This window comes from Loxodonta africana, chromosome 7 (assembly GCF_030014295.1).
Source record: "Loxodonta africana isolate mLoxAfr1 chromosome 7, mLoxAfr1.hap2, whole genome shotgun sequence".
NCBI classification, from domain to species: Eukaryota; Metazoa; Chordata; class Mammalia; order Proboscidea; family Elephantidae; genus Loxodonta; species Loxodonta africana.
In genome coordinates, this window is record NC_087348.1 from 94,514,548 (window position 1) to 94,535,688 (window position 21,141).

A 21,141-nucleotide genomic window follows, 5' to 3' on the forward strand; every position below is an offset into this window, starting at 1 on the left:
TTGCCTAGAACCCGTGTCTCCTGACTGATAGCCCAGAGTTATTTCCACTAGGCCATCGGTTTATTTCGTTTCAAATCAGGTTTATCAACTGCTATGTTTTTGATTGCTGCTTGATATTAACTTAAATTTTTATTAGGATGTCTAAGTTCTCTCAGAATCCTGGGGAATTTGGGAAACACCCAGAAGGAACCCTCTTATTACAATTAGAATAAAATCCAAACTCTTATCCCCAGGCCAACGAGGCCCTACTTGTCTGGCCCCTGCCTGTATCTCAGAGGCCTCCCTGCTGTTCCTTCCTGCCTCAGGGCCTTTGCACTTGCCATTCCCTCTGGCCAGGTTACTATCCCCTGCCTCGTTCCTTGGCTGGCTCCTTCAGTCCCAACTCAGAGGTCCCCTCCACAGAGTTGCCTCTCCGGCTACTGAGGCTGAGTTTGGTTGGCTCAGTCATTCTCCACTTATTGGTGTGTTTATTTTCTTCACAGCAGTCATCACTGTCTGAAGTGACCATGTTGGTATATTTGTTCAGTTGTTTATTTTCTGTCTCTTCCCAACTAGATTGTAGACTTCATGGTCGCAGCTTGACCCCCAGCATTTAGATCCTGCCTGGCACTCAGTAGGGGCTTAGCACATGTTTGTTAAATATCTATCTCAGTGCTGGAAGGGACTATGCAAAGTCTGTTTCAACTGACTCTGTCTGAGTTTTAGATTTGGCTTCCCTGAGCTCTTACAGAGCATGTCCTGAGAACCAGGCCCTGTGCTAGATGCCGCAGGGCATGCCGATATGAAACCCTCCTCCCTTGAGATCAGGCTTTCCCCACAAGCCAGGAGACAGTGTGGTTGAACTCTTATCATAGGACCCAGTGCAGAACAGTGTCACTGTAAGGTACCTGTTACTGTAACTGTGAGAATTCACCCCAGGGGTGTTGGAGGCTGCAGCATTCACCCACAGTCTGGGTAGCGCCTCCTTTTGGACAGAGGAGATGGTGTGGGTAGTTTGGTGTTCCTGTCCACCCCAGAGAGTCTGTAGTATAAGTGTGGGTGTAGGGCAGTGGGGAGAGCTAGGCAGGGCTGGGTTTGAAGTTGCCCAGCTCTCTGTTGGCTCTTTCCTTCTCTGAGCCTCTGCTTACTCATCTGTAAAATGGAGAGAGTGATGGCAGCCATGGAGGAGGGCTTGATGATATTGCGTAAGTGCCCAGGCTAGGGCCTGGCACCAGAAGGCCTTTCGCAAGTGCAAGTTCCCCTCTTTTCCCTTTTCCACAGTTGGCAGAAGAACCTCCAGGAGTGAGGGGTATGGGACTGCCTGGAGGGGGTGCCTGATCCCCTCCCTGCTCACCCAGCCGGGGTTCTCTCACCCACAGGGGGACTATGTCTGGATGGACCTGAGATCCGGGCAAGAGTTTGACGTGCCCATCGGGGCAGTGGTGAAGCTCTGTGACTCTGGGCAGATCCAGGTGGTGGATGATGAAGGCAATGTGAGTAGCTCCCCAGTCCCCTCACCCCCCAGCCTGGGGGAGACTCATGCTTACAGGTGACCTGAGAAAGGGACCAGGCAATGACCTGCCTCAGGCAGCAGAGGTGGTGGCTGTGCCCCTACTTCTGTCTCTTAGACCCCCGCTCCTCCTTGGAGCCTTCCCCTCTACCCCAGTGAGAGGGAGCCCCCCTTCTGCCACAGGGTATGCCACAGGATACTTGTTCTACTTCCATAAGCATTTCAATCCATTCTGCCTGGTATTAGAGATGTGTGTCTCTCCGTATGTGAGTGTGCGTGTGCACTGGGAGGGTGGGGGTGACATCAGACTGGGAGCTCCTCAGGCGCAGGGGTGCTTTGTGGTCAGACAGACTGGATTCAAATCCCATCTCACCCATTTATTAGCTGTGCAGCCTTGGCCAAATCTCCTCCCCTTCTGAGCCTCAGTTTCCTTTTCTGTAAAATGGGGTTAGTAATAACTATCTCACAGGGTTGTTGACAAATAAATGAGATTACAGGTGTGGAACATCTCAGTAAAGTTAGTGTTTGAAAGTGCCTATAGTCTCACTCTATTGGGTCATGGTATCAAAAAACCAAAAAACCAAACCCGTTGCCGTTGCCTTCAAGTTGATTCCCACTCATAGCAACTCTATAGGACAGAATAGAACTGCCCCATAGAGTTTCCAAGGAGCGCTTGGTGGATTCGAATTGCCCACCTTTTGGATAGCAGCCGAGCTCTTAACCACTGTGCCACCAGGGCTCATGGAGAAACTGAGGCACAGAGAGGGGCCACCATGACTACTCATGCAGCTAGCAGGTGATGGTGCTGGGATTAGAACCTAGGACCTGTGGCTTCCAGGGGTGCCCTTTAACCCTCAACTTCTCAGTGGCAGCTCTGCCCCCTCTGGGCTCAAGTTCTGTTCACCACGCTTTTGTTCCCTGAACTTTAGAACTGGAGCTCCTGCAAGGTCATTCCTGGAGCTCCAGTTCTAGGACCTTCTAGGAAGCCATTGTGAGGTTGCAGCCACGGGGGTGGGGGGGCACCTGCTGGGATGGCAGCACTGATGGGCCTACAGACCTGCCTGGAGCCCCTCCCCAAGAGGGGGCAGGGACTCTGCCTGAAGTCTTGAGTTTCACCTGGTTCATGTTGCATGTCAGATGGTGTCCCATAACTCTGTATCACCAGATCCCAGAGGTCCCCTCCTACCCTGCCCCCACCAAGGCCTGAGAGTGGGAGCTGCAGAACGGGGAGGGGCATGACTGGCTGGCAGAGAGCGGGTTGGGGGGCTGGGGTTTGCTTCAGCGGCATTCTGGCCCTTCCACTCCTCTTTCAAGGTGCTTTTCCCATCCGTCAACCCCCCTCAGGCCAACATCTTTACCCACCTGTCTTCCCACAGGCTTCCAGCACCGTGGGGGCAAGGACCAGGCTGATCACTTCTGATTCCCCAGAGCATAGAGCAGGTTCTCCATAAAGACTTGCTGAATGAATGAACGAAAGTTTATAGTTCCTGTCCTTACTGGAATCCCAATGATTTGCCTTTGTCCAAGCCATTCCTACTGCCAGGTGTACCCATCTTTACCTTCCTTTACAGAGTCTGCTGTTCCTTTCTCAGTCCCAGGCCAGCTCTTAACTTAATGCTTCCAAGTCCCTAGAGTTGGCCACGTGTGCGCGTTCTCTCTCTCTCTGGTATTCCTTCAGGGCCAAGCCTCGGTTTCTGCCCTGGTTACACTTTGGCTCATGTCTGTGTGCTGTGGACATTGAGCTGAGGGGTGGTGACCTCAGCTGGGAGCCCTATGCAGGAAAGAGGTGAGGAGAGGCTCAATTCTGCCATTTAACTCTGTGGCTGTGTGATCCTGGGTGGGTCACTTTACCTCTCCTGAGCCTGGCTCCTTACTTGTAAAATAAGGAGATAGTAATTCTTTCTGACAGTGGGGAACGGTGAGAACATATGTCTCCTCTGTAGAACTAGAAAGCATTAGCGTAGTAATACCCAGCCCTTGTTGAACATTTACCAGGCCCCAGTGCTTTACAGACCTGGAGGGAGTGAACTATCAACTAAGGTTGGCTGTTACTGTATCAGTTAGTTCCCCAACATCCCCAGGAAGAAGACACTGTTATTATTCCCATTTTATAGATGAGGTTGTGGGGGCTTGGGGAGGCACAGTGACTTGCACAGGGTATTTAACTGCCAGTCTCTCAACCTCTGTGCTGACTATCACAGGGAAGAATTGTGGGGACCAGAGGTTGAGTAGAGGCACGGAGGCAGACAGCTTGCCCAGAAGCCTTCTCCCCTGCAGCCCATGCTGGGCCTAGGACTGAGCTAGGGAGTGGGGACCAGGCAAGGGGAATTTTCCAACTGGATTAACTTTTATCAAGAAATAGGTGTCTGGGAGAGAGGAATGTTCCACACAGGATTGGAAAGTCGAGGCGGGTTCTTGAACCTCATCACTCGGCCTACAAATGCCTTGGAGAGGGCCTGAATGGTTGAAATACTCCTGGCCCAGTAAGTGCCATCAAATGCCGAGGAGACCAGAGTGGTGGGCTTTGGCTGGCCCTGTCCCTGACTCCTCTGAGGGCCCTGGCAGGTCACCACTGTGCTCAGAGCCTCAGATTTCTCATGTAAAGTGAAGGGGCTGGAAGTGGGGACTTCTGGGGTTTCTCCAGCTTTTGGACTTCTACTCCTACCTCAGACCTGGTCCCTAGCTATTGCCTGCTGACCATCTGTCCCATCAGAGATTCCCTGGCACGTCCTTTGTTCCCAGCTTCATATGAGGCACTGTCGCTCAGGGATGGATCAGACTTGGAATCTGGCCTCCATGAGCTCCCAGCCTTGGGGCAGATCAGGAACACAGGGCCAGAACTGCACTCAGACCATGGCAACCAGTGTGACCACTGCCTTGTCCAGAGGAAGACCTCCCAGAGGAGGCCCCAAATCCAGCCTGGGTGGAGGTGGGGGCAGTATAGGTGGAGCATGTGTGTGCAGGCAGCATTGTCAGGGAAGCTTCAGAATCTGGGCAACATCTGAGCTGAGCCTGAAACGACAAGTAGAAAGAAAGTGGAGGGAACAGCATGAGCAAAGTCACAGAGGTGTTTGGGGAAGTGAAGACCAACCTTCTTTGGCTTGGAAGTACAGGGTAGCCGGGGCAAAGGCTAGCCATCCCTGTGTCTAGCTCATGTGGGGCCTTGAATGCTAGGCCAAGGAGTGTGGGGAGAGTCGGGGAAGGGCTGAAAGCCCCAGAGTGATAGGGTCAGGCTGGTGCTTGAGGAAACTCCCAGGTGGATGAGAGATTAGAGGGAGAGCTGGAGGTAAGGTGGAGGACAACAAGTGGTAGGGGGCCAGGGCCAGTTGAGAGTTGGTGGCCTGGATCAGGGTGGGGACTCGAGGTGGTTGAGGACAGCACTGCTCCCCAGTAGCCCTTTAGGGGGTTGATTGGTCAGGGCTGAGTGACCAGCTGGATGGGGGGCAGGGCAAGGGATGGTGTTGATGCCCAGATTCTTGCTGTCTGGCTGTTGGGAGTGGTTATCCCAGAGGCAACCCGGAGGTGGATAAGATGCAAGAGGACATGACATGTGATAGTCTGAGGGCTTGAGCCGGGAAGAGAGGTCCTCTTGCTCCCAAAAGTCAGATTCCTGCTTGATCTAGGTCCTGGAATTTGGGAACTAGGAGGGGGCCCCAGGGAGCCACGGGGCTTAACTCAGGCCGTGGCCAGAGCATAGGTCTGATTCTTACTGACCTGAGAGGCTGGGATTGTATGGAGAAGGTGCTGGAGACCACCTGGGGGAGGAGAGGCTTCCAGCGCCCTGAGGAAACTCTGCTAGCCTGAGCCAGGGCTTTGCAAGCGCCCTTGCCTGTAGCAAGAGCCAATGCTATTGTCCAGATGGTCGCCTGCCTGCCACCTTGTGGCAGCAGGAAATATTGCAGGGAAGAGTAGGGGGTTAACCATTGGAGTAGGGGGTACCGGTAGTCAATCTCAGACCTAGTTTAAGATTCCTCCTACAGGCACTGAAAGTTCTTGCCTTGCTCCACATACACCAGCAAGTCACGTGAAACATATACCGAACGGGCCCACTTCTCCCCACCACTGCAGCTGCCCTGCCTTCAGGCTTTCCCTTGAATGGGCCAAACCCTCACCAATCTCAGGGGCTTTGCTTTGGCTCTTCCCTCGTTCCACACCTTATAGTGGTCTCTTTCTCATCACTTAGGTCTCAGCTCAAATGTCACTTTCTCGGACAGGTGGTCCCTGACCACTCTATCTAAAGTAGCTCTCCCGGTGACCTAGGCCTGCTAGTTTACTCTCGGCAGGATCTGAAAGAATTTTCCATGCATTTGCTTACCAGAGCCTGGATTTTAAACCAAGGCTGTCTAACGCCAATGATTACTTTCGGCGCCATTCTGCAGAGTGACCGCGGGAACTCTAATCCCGTTAGCGACAAAGTAAGGTGGGCCTAAAGTCCCTGCCCTGCCCACCTCTTAGTCTGCAGAGAGAGCTTCCTCGGGAGTGAGGATGAGGGTACTCAAACCTTTTCAAACTGAGGGGATTTGGCCGTGAGACAAGACGAGACCCTTACCAGGGTCGCACAGAGCCTGGGCCCCCGCCACTCCGCGGCCCCTTCCTTGCAATGTGCAGCCTCAGCCCTCTGAGAGCGACCTGACATGGCCACTCGTGCCTCCCGCAGGAACACTGGATCTCCCCGCAGAACGCCACGCATATTAAGCCCATGCACCCCACGTCGGTCCACGGTGTGGAGGACATGATCCGCCTGGGGGACCTCAACGAGGCGGGCATCCTGCGCAACTTGCTCATCCGCTACCGGGACCACCTCATTTACGTGAGTGCCGACCCCCTCCTCCCCCACCCCTCTAGCCCAAAGCCCGCCCATCCAGCCCAAATGCCCATCTCTTCAGTGGGCCCAGCCTGCTGAGCCCACCAGGCCAGCCGCTGGGGGACAGGGACTGGTCTGTCCACAGCTGCACGACTCGGTTGCTCATCCTCTCTTTTGGGCCGTGGCTTGGTTGGGAAAGGAGGCGATTTGTACCACAGGTTCATGTGCCTTCTGTAGGCCTTGAAACCGCTGAGGGACCAGGATTTATCAAAGAGTTGTTAGGTGTGGTGGAGTCGATTCCGACTCATGGTGATCCCACGTGACCGAGTAGAACTGTCTCTTAGGGCTTTATTGGTTGTAATCTTTAGGGGAGCAGATTACCAGGTCTTTCTCCTGTGGAGCTGCCTGGTGGGTTCGAACTGCCAACCTTTCAGTTAACCAAGGACTTAACTGTTGTGCCACCAGAGGTCCTCTTATAAAGGAGAGGGAAGCAAAACAAAAGAAAACCTTCCATCTGGGAACAGTGAATCTTGTTTGTAAATTTTTGGGGGGTGGGGAGAGGGGCAGGACTCATTAGCTGGCCACCAGCAGAGAGGTCTACCTGACATATTCTTGAGATGGCAGTGGTTTAGGCTGACTAGGGATCAAAGAAAATAATCCCAGAGTTTTATGGATTCTGCAGAAAACCCTGAGATCTGCGCAGCTACCTCATTAGAAGTTCTCACCGTTATTCTTTCTGACCTCTTTTCTGGGTGAGGGAGAGGGTGGGGGGACATGCACCATCTCCTGTGGAGGGGCAGGGAAGGAGTCAAGAGGAGGTGGTCTAAGCTGCCTTCTTGTTCAGGGTCTCATGGTCAGGAGGCCAAGCATAGGACCTGGAAGGGGCCCAGCTCTGATAGTCCATGGGACTAAGAGTCTGGGTGTCTACTGGTTTGAGGATATATACTCAAGAATTTCAGGGTTCAGAGAGGTTTCATTGATTTGCTAAGTCTATGATTCTGTGCTCTGTGGATGAGATAGGATTGGAGCAGAGCTTTGAAGAAGCAATAGGACTGTTGTCCCACCCAGAAACTGTCCCTGTCCCTAACCATGGCAATCCTCTGTGGCTGCAGGAATTAGGTTACCCTGGACGGCAGCCCCATGCACCCAGGATTTTCTCAGGTTACCAGTGGCCAGGTGGACACTCTGTCCCTGACTGTCTACCCTGGGCTTGCCTGCCTCCAGCTGTCCTGCCCCAAGAGCCTAAGGGATAGCACCCCAGGGACACAAACCAGCCCCAGGAACCCCAGAACAGGGGAGAGCCCTCAGGGAACACCTAGCAATCCCTCCTTGGGTGGTCCCGGAAACCAAGAGTTGTCCCTGAGTCCTGCAGGGAGTGGATAGTGGAATTGGCCTGAGACCCGGGGCTCCCTGATGCCAAGCAGGGACCGAAGTCCTGGTCTTGGAGGTAGGATGTCTTGACATGTGGCTTAGGGCAGTCCCTGCACCTCTTTGCCTTCGGCCTTCCCTCTGGCTCAGTGAGGAGACTTTATGAACTGATTTCTGTAACTCTGGGATGGTGTTTGAGTCCCAGGATGTGGTCTCCATGGCCCACTAAAGGAGAGGTCCCCAGGTTTGGCAGGCTTGAGGGCTTCCTGGAGGAGGTGGGGATTGAGGTGAAATTGATTCTTGCCATAACTCCAGGGGTGTGTTTCTTGGGCCCTGGAGAGGGGTCCTGGGGACCAGCTATGCTGTGTCTTTGGCTTGGGAATAGCTCCTTATCTCTCTCCCACCCCATCCTGTGGCTCCAAAGGGCAGATTTTATTACTGGAGACTTGAGCAAGATGACTCTGCTGGACAGTTGGGCATTAATCCTCTGGTGACCATAGACCCTTACAGAGAGTGACCAGAAGGGCCTCAGAGAGCAATACCGAGAGCCTCAGAGGATAGAGAGGGCTGGGGTGTGCCTGGGTCTCATTGCCAGTAGTGGTCAAGCCTCCTTGCTCTCTTCCCACAGCCCCCACTACCAGCTGTGTTCCTGGGATCTGGGAAAGCCCAGGTAGAGAGGCGCGAGAGAGCTGGGGCTCTGTTGCCAGGGTTCTCGCTCATCCCAGTCCTCCCCTGCTTTGCTGTGTGACCTTGGCAGGTCCTTCCACTTCCCTGAGGCTCAGCTCTCTCATCGGAAAAGGGCGCTATGACCATACCTCACAGAGGTCTTCTGAGAGTAAAGGAGGTGATGGAGTGAGAGCTGTCCCAAAGCTCTAAAGTCCTGAGCCCCATGGGGCTCCACCTGGCAATTGACCTGTCCTTGACCTTTTGCTGAGGAGGGTGGGTCCCCCTTGCTGAAGAAATAGGGCTCGTTTGCATTATTTATTTTAAAATGGATATATGTCTTACACAATTGAAAAGTGTTCCTCCCACCAGGAAGAGAACTGTAACTAATTTCTTATGTATCTTCAAGAGAAGGGCTAGGCATATATATGTATATACTGTATATGTACACACATACATATATATATACCCACAACCATTGCGGTCGAGTTGATTCCGACTCATAGCGACCCTATAGGGCAGAGTAGAATTGCCCCCATAGAATTTCCAAGGAGTGCCTGGTGGATTCGAACTGCCAACCTTTTGGTTAGCAGCCCTAGCACTTAACCACTATGCCACCAGGGTTTCCACATATATATATATAAAAAAAATACGTACACATATATAGGGGTCGCTATGAGTCAGAATCGACTTGACAGCAACAGGTTTGGTTTTGGTTTATATACATACATCATGTATATATTTGTATACACTCACACACACAGGTAACATTACTGTCACACTGTCTGTGCTTTATCCACTCAGCACATACCCTGGCTCTCCTTCCTGTCCCATGGGTACGGCTGCTGTGTTTCTGTCAGGCCTGTCCCCTCAGCTCCCTATTTCCTATGGACAACAGCCAATGCTGTCCACTCAATTTCTTCTCCACTCATTGATTTAGTCACTCTTTCAGTCACTCAGCAAACGTTTGCTGAGCTACATCTACTTGCCCTGGGTAAAGAGAGGAGAGCCAGCCTGGGAGAACCAGGCCTTGAACCAGTGGCTGCAGAGGAGTCAAGGGAGCGCAGGGAAGGGGACTGTGCGTGGTATGATAGATCACACAGGAGGGGGACCTGGCTGCCTGGGGGAGAACCCAAAGGATGGAGTCAGAATTAGCTGGATAAAGGGCCAGGGGAAATGTGCATTCCTGCCCAGAGACCCCAGGCGATGCAGTGTGGTGGCACGCTAAGGCTGGTCAGGCCTGCCCTCTGTGCCAGGCACCTGTCAGTGGGCAGGGAGAGGAGTCTGGACCTTGTCCTGAAGGCAATGGGAAATGCTAGGGGGTTTTAGCGGGGGAGTGACATGGTCAGATTTTTGAAAAGCTCACCCTGACTCTGAGTGGAGGCAAATATACAAGTGGGGAGCCCAGTGGGGAGATGATGGTGGCCTGGACTCAGGGTGGCCGTTCTGATAGAGAGAAGTGGGGGTGGCGTGAGGGAAGGCAAGTGGCGAGGGGCCTCCCCGGTTTCTGCCTTGAGTGATGGGTGATGGTGCCGTTCGCCGAGTGGGGAAGGCTGAGGAGCAGCAGTTTGGAGAGAAGGGCAAGCCTCGTTTTCACATGCTGGGAGATATCCATTGGAGCCATCCGGGAGGCAGGTGGCTCAGGGCTCTGGTGCTTAGGAGGACCCTTGGGCAGAATGGAGAGGGTCGTGGAAGTCATGGTAAGGGAGACCTCCTAGGGCATTGGGCTGAGAAGAGGGTCCAGTCCCCAGCAAGGAAGGCTTCTCCTGGTGTCTCAGCACCTCCTCTCCCTCTTAGTCACCGAGCCTGCACTCAGGGGCACCTCTGTCTGGCACCGATTCTTCCGCTGCCCTTGTTGGCTGATTCACTAGGCTCTGAAATAGTGCCTCTGCCACCAGCCTCAGTGGCTGCCATTTATCCCCCATGGTCGCCGGAGTGACCTTTCTCAAGCCGACCTCCCAAATGTCATGCCCTTTCACACCTCAGTGCTCTGCATCCTTGGATGAGCCCACTGACTTGACACACCTCCTCCCCCCACCCCCACCCCCCCCCGCCATGGAATCCAAGCACCTCTGTCTGAGCTCCTCCACCCAGGCTTTCCCTCCCTGGCACCCAGCTTTGTGGCCATCAGCCTCCCTGCCCCCACGTGTCTCAGTAAAGGGCTGTTGAATGAATGCATGGAGCCAGCCTCATGCCACATGGCGGCCACCAGCCAGATAGTTCAGTGTCACATTATTAAGAAAATCTTGAGAAGAAGGAAAGGTGGCAGCATGAGTGGTTACTCTGTGCCAGGCACCTGTGAAAGGTTATACCTTTTAGTCTTCGCATCAGCCCTGGGAGGTAGGCATTAATGACCCCCATTTTACAGATGAGAAAACTGAGCCTTAGAAAAGCGATTTGCCAAAGAGATGTTCGTTGTGCCTGATTCCCAGTCTGAAGCAGGTTACTGGCTAGTGGACCAGAATCTAGCTGGTTCCCACAGCAAGGCAGGGCTGGGCTGTAGGAGAGGGTGACAGGGGCCTTGGGGATGGGGCCTGGAGGGCTGGGGGTCAGCAGGCCCTGATCTGAGAATTTAGCCCAGCCCTGGGCCATGTGGGGTGCTGCTCATGGAGAACATCCTCATACCCCCTGCCCCCCCTCCACTGACCAGCTCCCTTTTCTTCTGCTCTGACACTTTCCAACATCAGACCAGCTGTGGAGGGCGGGTGAGTGTTTCTGAGAGCCACCATCAGTCAGCTCCAACTCCAGGCTTATTTGCTTGGCCTGGCTGCTCCCTTCTGCCTCTTCCCCCCACCCTGCCCCATCTCTTCCTGCTTGGGCTTTGCTGTGAAGTTGGTCACCCCAGTGAGTCTCAGCTGGGTCGGTATTTCCTCCCCCTCCACTGCCTCTGCCGTGGGCTGCTTGGAGGAAGAGACTTGGATGGGGGAGGAGAGCCCTCCTGGGCCCAGGGAGGGGCACTGCCTGGCCAAGTCTCATGGCCTCGGAGGGCCAATGCCAGGACTGCACAGCCACGTCTGGCCCCGGGTGGTCCTGTCCCCAGGCATGTAGTGCCCATGGCAGTGCTTCCCCTACGTGGCTGCGATGGGCTGAGGCTGTGTCTGTGGTGTGATACGCTGAGCCTTGAGTAGGAGGGGGCAGGGGCTGTCACCTCCCCTGTCCAGTCACATCTTTCTTCCACCTCTCCAGGCCACAGATTTCAACGTACACACATCACCAATTACAGGCTGGGCCCGACCTTTTCAAGCTTGGGGGGAGGTGTGGGAGGAGTAACCCCTGAGCACCTCCCTCTGCCCTGGTGGTGGGAGGGGCAGGCTGTATTGTCCCCTGGGTGGCAGAGCTCCAGGTAGCCGATCTGTTCACTAACAGAGGTGCCCACTTAGAGAAAGCCCCCCAGGAAAGGGCCCCTGCCCCAGCACTGCCAGGAGGGCATGGGCCTCTCTGCCCTGGGTCAGTGCTGCTGAGACTGGGGCCCATCCAGCCCCCCAAATCCAGATCCAACCCCTTCTACTCCCCCTCATCAATCCAGCCTTTACACTGGACACTGTCTAGTATCTATTTGGTATGCAAGGCCTGGGGTCAAAGGTGAGAGCGAACATTGGAGGAAAACCTATTGTGTGCTCCAAATATTAAAACACACCATCTCCTTTAACCTTCATAAACAGTTATATTATGTCTACTTGATGTTCATTTTACAGATTAAGAAAATGAGGCTGAGGGACCCTTCCTCCCTCCCTCTGGCCCACTTTCTCCCTCCCTTCACCAAAGGCTATGGAGCACCTACTCAGAGCCATGCCTGATACTAGACTGAAGACCCCGCCTCCAGCTCATGAGGAGGCAGGATTCTGACCCCAGTTCCACCTGACTCCAAAGCCAGTGCTCTTCTTTCCAGAAGGACAGAGCAGGGCAGAGTCTGGGAGCTTTCTAGAATCAGAGCTTCCCACACGGGTGGTGGTGAGCTCCCTGTCCCTTGTTGCCCTCAGACATACACAGGCTCCATCCTGGTGGCTGTGAACCCCTACCAGCTGCTCTCCATCTACTCGCCAGAGCACATCCGCCAGTACACCAACAAGAAGATTGGGGAGATGCCCCCCCACATCTTTGCCATTGCTGACAATTGCTACTTCAACATGAAACGCAACAGCCGTGACCAGTGCTGTATCATCAGGTGGGTGGCCCAGTACCAGTGCGGAGCTCCAGGCTTAGCACCTAGCGCTTTAATGCTTCTCGGGATTGCTTACACTACTGGAAATGGCATGAAACTCCTGAAGAGCCAGGCCCTATGCCCTGTGTGTAGTGTCATAATGTAGAGAATCATCTCCCATTTCTTGGGCCTCGTATTTCTATTAATGCTACCCAAGCTCACGTTAGCTTTTAAGGCCAGCCTTGTTTACTGCTGGCTCCTGTTAAGTTTATAATCAGTTGAAATCTCAGTCTTGCTTTACACAGGCAGAGAGTCTGTGCTGTCTCTCAAGCAGAGGCAAAAAGACAAAGCACTGACTGAGCATCTAATAAGCGCCATGCTCTGTGGCAAGTATGGACGGAGGAGGGTGTGTTTGAAGGGGGAGGAGACTAACCTTCAGGTGTGACAAAGCACAGTGCTGGGCGAGGGCCTTTCGCTCTCGCAGTCCTGCTAAGTCCATACTGTTAGCCCATTCTACAGATGGGAGAGAGGGCCGCCTGGGCGGAGGCCCCAGTGTTCCAGGGCAGTACGGGCTGTGACGGGCCCTCACACTCCCTCCATGTCCTCCGCAGTGGGGAGTCTGGGGCGGGGAAGACAGAGAGCACGAAGCTGATCTTACAGTTCCTGGCGGCCATCAGTGGGCAGCATTCCTGGATTGAGCAGCAGGTGCTGGAGGCCACCCCCATCCTGGAAGGTAGGGCTGGGGCTCTGAGGGCAGGGCAGGGGGCTGGGGTGGGACTGGCCTTGCCCTTGACCCTTGACCCCGCCACAGCATTCGGGAATGCCAAGACCATTCGCAACGACAACTCGAGTCGCTTTGGGAAGTACATTGACATCCATTTCAACAAGCGGGGTGCCATCGAGGGCGCCAAAATTGAGCAGTACCTGCTGGAGAAGTCACGTGTCTGTCGCCAGGTGGGTCTGAGCCCAGGGAATGCAGGAGCAAATGTGGGCCTTCCCAGGGGCAGAGCTGTACCTGCCCAGGACTCTCGGCCTGGGGTGGGGCACACATCACCTGCAGGGCTCTGTGCTGCTGCCTTCTTGCCTCAGTGCCCAAAATGCCACCATCATTAAAGCCACTTGTTAAAAGGGTAAAACATGCTTACAGCTTTCCCTCCCACATAGACCTTGTCTGGTTCCTGGTGGCCTCCTCCTTCCCCCTCTCCCTGACCCCAAGAGCTTGTGCCCACATTTTCAGGCCCCTGATGAAAGGAACTACCACGTGTTCTACTGCATGCTGGAGGGCATGAGCGAAGAACAGAAGAAGAAGCTGGGCCTGGGCCAGGCCACCGACTATAACTACTTGGCCATGGTGAGGCTCAGCAGGGCACTTTGGGGAGTGGACACCCAGCCCAAGGAGGTCGGGGCAGATCCAGACCATGCCCATCCAGCCCCTCCCCAGCTTCCCATCTGGCGGGAGGGCACTGGGCCTTCTCCTGCCCCCTGACATGCCCCAGCCCAGCCTGGGCTCGTCTATGCATAAGACCTGTTCGCCACTCCGGCACCCACCTTCTTGTACACGCATCTAGATGGACTGTCACCATAGACACACACATTTCTAAATGTGTGTAGCCATCTACAAAGGAGCTCTGGTGGTGTAGTGGTTAAGCGTTCAGCTGCTAACCAAAAGATTGGAGGTTCAAATCCACCAGCCACGGTGTGGGAGAAAGATGTGGTGGTTTGCTTCGGTAAAGATTTACAGCCTTGGAAACCCTAAGGGCATTTCTACTGTGTCCCATAGGGTCACTGTGAGTCAAACTGGATAGCAACGGGGACGGTTAGCCATCTGGGACACACACACACACACGCACACACACAAATCTGTCTACTCATATGTGCTGTTAGTTTAGTCTTTAAGGACTTGAAGATGGGGACCTTTGCCAGGCCTCCCAGAGCTGTAGGGTGCAGGCTGCTGCAGCCTCAGCCTCAAGGGCTTGCTGGTTGCCAGGCTCTGGTGCCAGTCTCTTGCTGCTGTTTGTGCCCTGGGGCCATTGATGCCGCCCAGAATGGGGTGGTTGGTCTTGGGACCATGCACGTAACAGGCTGGCTTGGGGGCACTCGCTTCCTTGGTCCTGGGAGAGTTCAGTCCTGGTTGCCTGGGGTTGGGCTGGGCCAGGCCACATGGACACAAGTGTTAGTCATGCACCTGAGGAGTACGGGAAAACAGAAGGGTATGCGTGTACTTGTGTCTGTATGTGTATGTGTATAGAGGTTGTAGGTGCGACTGGCCTTCCTGGACACTTCCTGTAGCTGGCTGGCACACTTGGATATGCATACACACACACACACACACACACACACACACACCCCACACATGCAAACAGGTCTCATAGACGCAGAGACCTGGGCAGACCCCCTATTAGTGCCCAGCCTATCTGCTGTTACCCCTTCTCCATCCACCTATCCACACCAGGCTGCACCAGGTGAGGGGATTCAAGTGAGTGTTGTTCAGGGAGGTGGGGAGACAGTAGGACCTTGGTACTATAACTGCCAGGCAGGGTGACAGGGGCAGGCCTGGCAGCAGCGCCCTGGCTCCCCAACTCTGGGGAAGAAGGGGTATCTGGGGTCCCCAGATGGAAGAAATGTGTCCTTGAGAAGCCCAGGCAGGGATTTTCTGGAGGTGTCATGGTACCGGCTGGGTGAGGTCAGTGCCCCTGAGTGGAGCCCCAGGCTGGCCTGGACTGACCTGGCCGGGCAGAAAGGGCGCTTTGACCAGGCGCTGCCTCTCTAGGGGTACCCATGGCCTCCCTGATGCCCTCTGCACCCTACTCTCCCAATCCCTGCCCACTAGGGTAACTGCATAACCTGTGAGGGCCGAGAGGACAGCCAGGAATATGCCAACATCCGCTCTGCCATGAAGGTGCTCATGTTCACTGACACCGAGAACTGGGAGATCTCAAAGCTCCTGGCTGCTATCCTGCACCTGGGCAACCTGCAGTATGAAGGTGAGAGGCCTGCACAGATCCCCACCCCACTCCCCACTGGGCCCGAGGACGACATAGCCTCTGGCTGCCCGTGGGGTACTGGAGTCTCAGTTTCTATCCCAACATGCACCCTCCTTGGGTTGAAAGCTGGAGAAAGTTCGCCTGTGCGTAGGTTGGAACAGGTCTGCCAGCTTGAAATCATCCTCAAGTGTGGTGTCACTGGACTAAAATTCCACCATAAAGATGTACCGATAAAGTATACTGGGAATTGACTACGGGCCGTTTAAAACCCCTTCCAATTTTGGTTTCCTAAAGGTCACATGTCTCAGGAAGAGGGTAAATTTTTGAATTCATGCTAAGGTGTGAGTGGAAACCCTGGTGGCGTAGTGGCTAAGTGCTATGGCTGCTAACCAATGGGTCAGCAGTTCGAATCCACCAGGTGCTCCTTGGAAACTCTATGGGGCAGTTCTACTCTGTCCTATAGGGTCGCTATGAGTCGGAATCGACATGATGGCACTGGGTTTGGTTTTTTTATTTTTGAAGGTGTGAGTGGAAACCCTGGTGGTGTAGTGGTTAATAGCTATGGCTGCTAACCAATGGGTCAGCAGTTCGAATCCACCAGGCGCTCTTTGGAAACTCTAAGGGACAGTTCTACTCTGTTGTATAGGGATGCTATGAGTCGGAGTCGACTCAACGGTGTGAATGACTGAACAGCCATCTTCTGAAAGGAGGAAGGCTAGGGAAAGGGACATGTTTACTCATGATACTTCCTGGACACCTGCTATGCTCCAGGCAGGGAGGTCTTCTGAGGCAGCACCTGGTCCCACTCTGCTCCTGTCCCTGGATCCCAGCATGGGTCCTGGCCCACAGTAGGAAGTCTGGAAAAATTTGCTCAGTGAATGCACTCACAGTCTAGAGTCTTGAAAGACTAAGAGACACGGAGAGAGGGCACATCAGGCAGAAGGAACAGCTCGTGCAAAGGCTCTGAGGCCTGAGTGAGCAGGGCATGTTTGGGGAAGGGCAGATGGTCTCAGGCACTGAGCTAAGCAAGTTTACAAACCCGCACTGATAGGAGCCAGGGTGCCTCTGAAAGCTCTGGGAGTCTGGGGTTGAAGGCGAGGGGGCAGTGTATGACTGCCACTGTCTGCTACTTGGATGCCGAGCATGGTGCCAGGTACAGGGCACACACAGTTCCCACCCTCATGGCGCTCATAGGCTCATGGTGAGAACTTTTGTCAAATATACATTGACCCAGAGAAGCACTTAATCACAGTGTTGATGTCCCCTGAGAATGAGGCAGACCCCGTGAGAGTGAGCATGGCAACCTGGTCCAGCCTAGAACTGGGCCCCTTGCCCCCAAGCCCGCCCTCCCTGCCCTGATCCTGAACCCTCTGCTGCCGACAGCCCGTACCTTTGAAAACCTGGACGCCTGTGAAGTCCTCTTCTCCCCGTCCCTGGCCACAGCTGCATCCCTTCTTGAGGTTAGTGCCCAGCCCTCCCTCCCCACTGTTCCTTCTGTTCCTTTCAGAAGGGTGGTTTGACTTCAAGCTCAGTGGGGACTGGGAACATGGGAACCAGGGAGTGAAGCCCTCTGATTGGGAAACTTTTGTTTACCACTAAGAACCAACTGAGTACAGGCTCCATGCAGGGCATGGGTCCAAAGGAGTGGAGTCCAGAGGCTAGACTCCTGCTGGCCCCTGGGTATGGTGTGGGGCATGGAGGGGCCCTGAACTGGGGGATCTGTGAAGCTCTGGGCTTTGTAGCCCTGGGTAAATCTCTCCTGTCCTCTGGGCTTCGGTCTCCACATCCAGGTAAAAGGGCACTGGTGACTGTGAGCCATATGTGTTGAGTCTGTTTGTCAGTCATTTAGCAAATGCTAGGCTCTGCCAGGGAAAACTTGGTGGTGTAGCGTTTAAGAGCTACAGCTGCTAATCAAAAGGTTGGCAGTTCAAATCCACCAGGCACTCCTTGGAAACAGAATGGGGCAGTTCTACTCTGTCCTATAGGGTCGCTATGAGTTGGAATCGACTCAATGCGAAAGGGTTTGTTTTGGTTTTTGGTAGGCTCTGCCAGAGTCAGGGAGCTCCCAGTCTAATGTGCTAGACCTGGGAGGGACAAGGGTGGGGAGCCAGAGTTAAGGTGGGAGAATTCCTTCCAGCCAGCATTTGAGTGGGTTTTGATTGAAGATTTGACTGTGGGGCCTTGGGTGAGGGCATTCTTAGTGGAGCGAAAAGTCTGAAAAAAGGCCTGGGTTAAAAAGTGGGAGCAGGGAAGGCATGGGTCTGGGTGTGAGTGGAGGGAGGGACAGGCCAGCAGGTGGCTGTCAGCAAGGTGAGCCCCTCGCTGTCTGCCCACGCTAGGTGAATCCCCCAGACCTGATGAGCTGCCTGACGAGCCGCACCCTCATCACCCGTGGAGAGACGGTGTCCACTCCGCTCAGCAGGGAGCAGGCGCTGGACGTGCGCGATGCCTTCGTCAAGGTGGGCTGCTTGTGGAATGGCCACTTGCTCTCTCCGCCCTTTGGGAGGCTGGCTGTTGGTGGGCAGGTGTTCTAGAGTCCACAGAGCTGCGTGGACAGCTGGGCCCTGACCCCTGCCTGCCCTGGGGCTGCTGGATCCAGAGTCCAGGTTCTGGCCATGGTTTTCTCCAAGGTCTGGGCAAGTACCTGCCTTCCTGAACCCCAGCTTTCCATTCACCCCAATAGGGGCTGGGTCTTGTGCTCTCCTGGGACCCTCCCACCCCTGTCTCCTCAGGTCCTCACACCCTGGTCTGCTTTGACCTCCAGCCCCTTGGTCTTCACTCTGGATCATACTCCTTGGCCACTTGGCTCCCATCCCAGGGGACACCATCGCTGGTCTCTGCAGAAGACACTGAAGGGGCCTGGTGGGGTGGAGGGGGTGGCACAGTCCTGCTTCTGCTCTCCTGCCTTTGCTAGTCATTGAGCCCCTCCCTTCATCAGGCCCTGGGGCTCTGGAGATCCTTAGGGCTGATGCAGGAGACAGACACACAGAGAGTTGGAGCCCAAAGGAGGGCTCCTTCCCAGACTGCGGGGTCAGGAAAGCCTTCAGAGGAGCTGACATCTCAGAGTTTGAATAATGAGTAGGAATTGTTCAAGCAGGAAAGGGAGCTCCAGGCAGAGGAACAGATTGAGTAAAGGCATGGGGGTTTCAATCAGCATGTTGTTCTCTGGAAGTGAGGTCACCAGGGGTCTGGAAGGTGGGGTTTAGGAGCCCGGCCTTTCTCCTGTGGGCGGGTGTATCTGGGGCCCTGGGGCTGATGGAGCCACCTTTTAGGGGATCTACGGGCGGCTGTTCGTGTGGATAGTGGACAAGATCAATGCGGCGATTTACAAGCCTCCCTCCCAGGAGGTGAAGAATTCTCGTCGGTCCATCGGCCTCCTGGACATCTTTGGGTTTGAGAACTTTTCTGTGAACAGGTACCGTGTGAGGCTCTGCCCCGTGTGAATTGTGACCTAAGAAATGTCACGTTTTTCCCTTTAAACCATATTTAGTTGGCTCTAAGTGTACTCTGCTGCCCTAGCAGCACAGTGGTTAAGAGCTTGGCTGCTAACCAAAAGGTCAGCATTTTGAATCTACCAGCTGCTCCTTGGAAACACTGTGGGGCAGTTCTACTCTGTCCTATAGGATCGCTATGAGTCGGAGTCAACTCAATGGCACAGGTTTGTTTTTTCAAAAAATTTTTAAAAGTATACTCTGCCAGGTTGTTGAAAAATTTCACTTCAGTGATCCCAGTGGGTCCTCTCTCCTTCCCTCACTTTCCCTCCCCACCTCCCCGTTCCTTCCCCTTCCTAGGGTTAGCTGAGGTCGGCAGGGGATGGGACAAGATAAGAGGGAGGGAGGTTCTTATACTGTCTTAGACATCTGGGGCGGCCCCTCTGGTCTCCAGACCCCACTGGCCCCTGCTGATCTGCCCAGGGTCCAAGCTGCGAAGTCCCTCAATGCTGGTGATGCTGGGCCTGTGTTAAGCTTGAGCACAAAGTGGCATGGGGGTTCTTGACCATGCTTGGGATGGGGTCCTACCTCTTGGGGGCCATGTGAGGGGCTGATAAATGGAGCAGCCATAGGTGGATCGTGGGGCTGGAGGCAGCCAATCCTACCCCACTTCCTAGCTGTGTGACTCCTGACAAACCACTTCGATTTCTGTAAGGTTCAAGTGTCTCGAAGCCCTCTGCTGTCAAGCAAAACCCCCACACCGCATGCACAAAGTGTCACCCGGGAAAGTGCTGAGCGCATGGCTCAGCAGCCAAGCCTCTGACTGCCAAATCTTGCCAGTCCCTTCCCACCTCCTGCTGACACTCTGGATATCTCCTTAGGGTTGGCCTGCCCTGTGTCTTGGCTGTCTTCCGGGTGCTCTGCCAGGGATTTGAGTACCTGTCTGCCAGTTGCCCAACCCTCTCCATGTGGCCTGGTTGTGCAGGGGAAGGGGTCCTGAGAGGGGTCCTGCACCCTGGGTTCTAGCCTTAACTCCCTTTCTGACTCAAGAGTTACCTTGGGCAAGTCATCTGCCCACTCTGGGCCTCGTGTCCTCTTCTGTCATTAAGGGGTTGAACTTGACCATCCCTCCCTGATTCAAGATGAGAGTGATTTGCTTGAGCTCACCCTGCTCATCAAGGCTCCTGAACAGCACCCCCTGTGCCCTGTGCCCATGCCCCCTGCAGCTTTGAGCAGCTCTGCATCAACTTCGCCAACGAGCACCTGCAGCAGTTCTTTGTGCGGCACGTGTTCAAGCTGGAGCAGGAGGAGTACGACCTGGAGAGCATCGACTGGCTGCACATTGAGTTCACGGACAACCAGGACGCCCTGGACATGATCGCCAACAAGCCCATGAACATCATCTCCCTCATCGACGAGGAGAGCAAATTCCCCAAGGTGGGTCTGCAGCAGGGTGGGATCCTGCAACTGCCACCTGCCGGCTGGGGAGCAGGCAGGTCCCTTCCCCACTCTGAGTCTCAGCTGTACTCATCTGCAAAATGGGACTATTGATACTCATCCTTTAAGGCTGCTCTAGGGTCCAGTTGACTGCATTCATCTGATATTTAGGAGTCACCTACAGTCCACTTGGTCTGGGCCAAAAAATGCAAATCTGGGCATTGGCATTGTAGGCACAGGATAGGTGCTTAGAAAATGGTGGTTCCTTATGTCTTGAGGTGAAGAGGGTTGGGGGGATTGCTCCCGTGATTTTAATCATGGGAAATAGATTTTCTAAACTGGAATGGACTTTCACAGTTGTCTAGTTCCAGTTCACCTACTTAACAGATGGGGAAATGGAGACTGAGAGAGCTCCTGTGAAGGGTACAAATAAAAGAAGGAGAAGTTGTTAAGAAAGATGGAACAGGGGGTTGCAAAGGTGTGGGGCCGGAAGGGCAGTGGGGCCTGCTGGAGAGTTGGGGGGCAGAAAGGGTGGGCTCAGCAGCTGCTCCTCGGTTCCCACAGGGCACAGACACCACCATGTTGCACAAGCTGAACTCCCAGCACAAGCTCAACGCAAACTACATTCCCCCCAAGAACAATCACGAGACCCAGTTTGGGATCAACCATTTTGCCGGCATTGTCTACTATGAGACCCAAGGTACAAGCAGGCTGTTTGGGTCTGTCTCCCTTTGTCCGTGTGCCCTACTTTTCCCTTTCCAGCCCAGGGGAGAGACATCAGGGTCCTGGAATACCAAAGGGGAGGGGCCGCAGGAAACGCTGGG

At 54.4% G+C, this 21,141-nt stretch overlaps 1 protein-coding gene across 1 annotated transcript in view; it reads left to right on the forward strand.

Moving 5' to 3' along the window:
- Nucleotides 1–1,323: 1,323 nt before the first annotated feature.
- MYO7A (myosin VIIA) overlaps nt 1,324–21,141 on the forward strand; it is an 81,815-nt gene continuing 61,997 nt past the window's right edge. The window contains exons 1-12 of the mRNA XM_064288733.1: nt 1,324–1,472; nt 6,147–6,299; nt 12,305–12,489; nt 13,077–13,198; nt 13,277–13,419; nt 13,703–13,816; nt 15,296–15,449; nt 16,833–16,909; nt 17,789–17,908; nt 18,722–18,864; nt 20,107–20,317; nt 20,882–21,017. Coding sequence (XP_064144803.1) covers nt 1,374–1,472; nt 6,147–6,299; nt 12,305–12,489; nt 13,077–13,198; nt 13,277–13,419; nt 13,703–13,816; nt 15,296–15,449; nt 16,833–16,909; nt 17,789–17,908; nt 18,722–18,864; nt 20,107–20,317; nt 20,882–21,017 — 1,657 coding nt within the window. The 5' untranslated portion in view covers nt 1,324–1,373. The remainder of the gene's footprint in view (nt 1,473–6,146; nt 6,300–12,304; nt 12,490–13,076; nt 13,199–13,276; nt 13,420–13,702; nt 13,817–15,295; nt 15,450–16,832; nt 16,910–17,788; nt 17,909–18,721; nt 18,865–20,106; nt 20,318–20,881; nt 21,018–21,141) is intronic.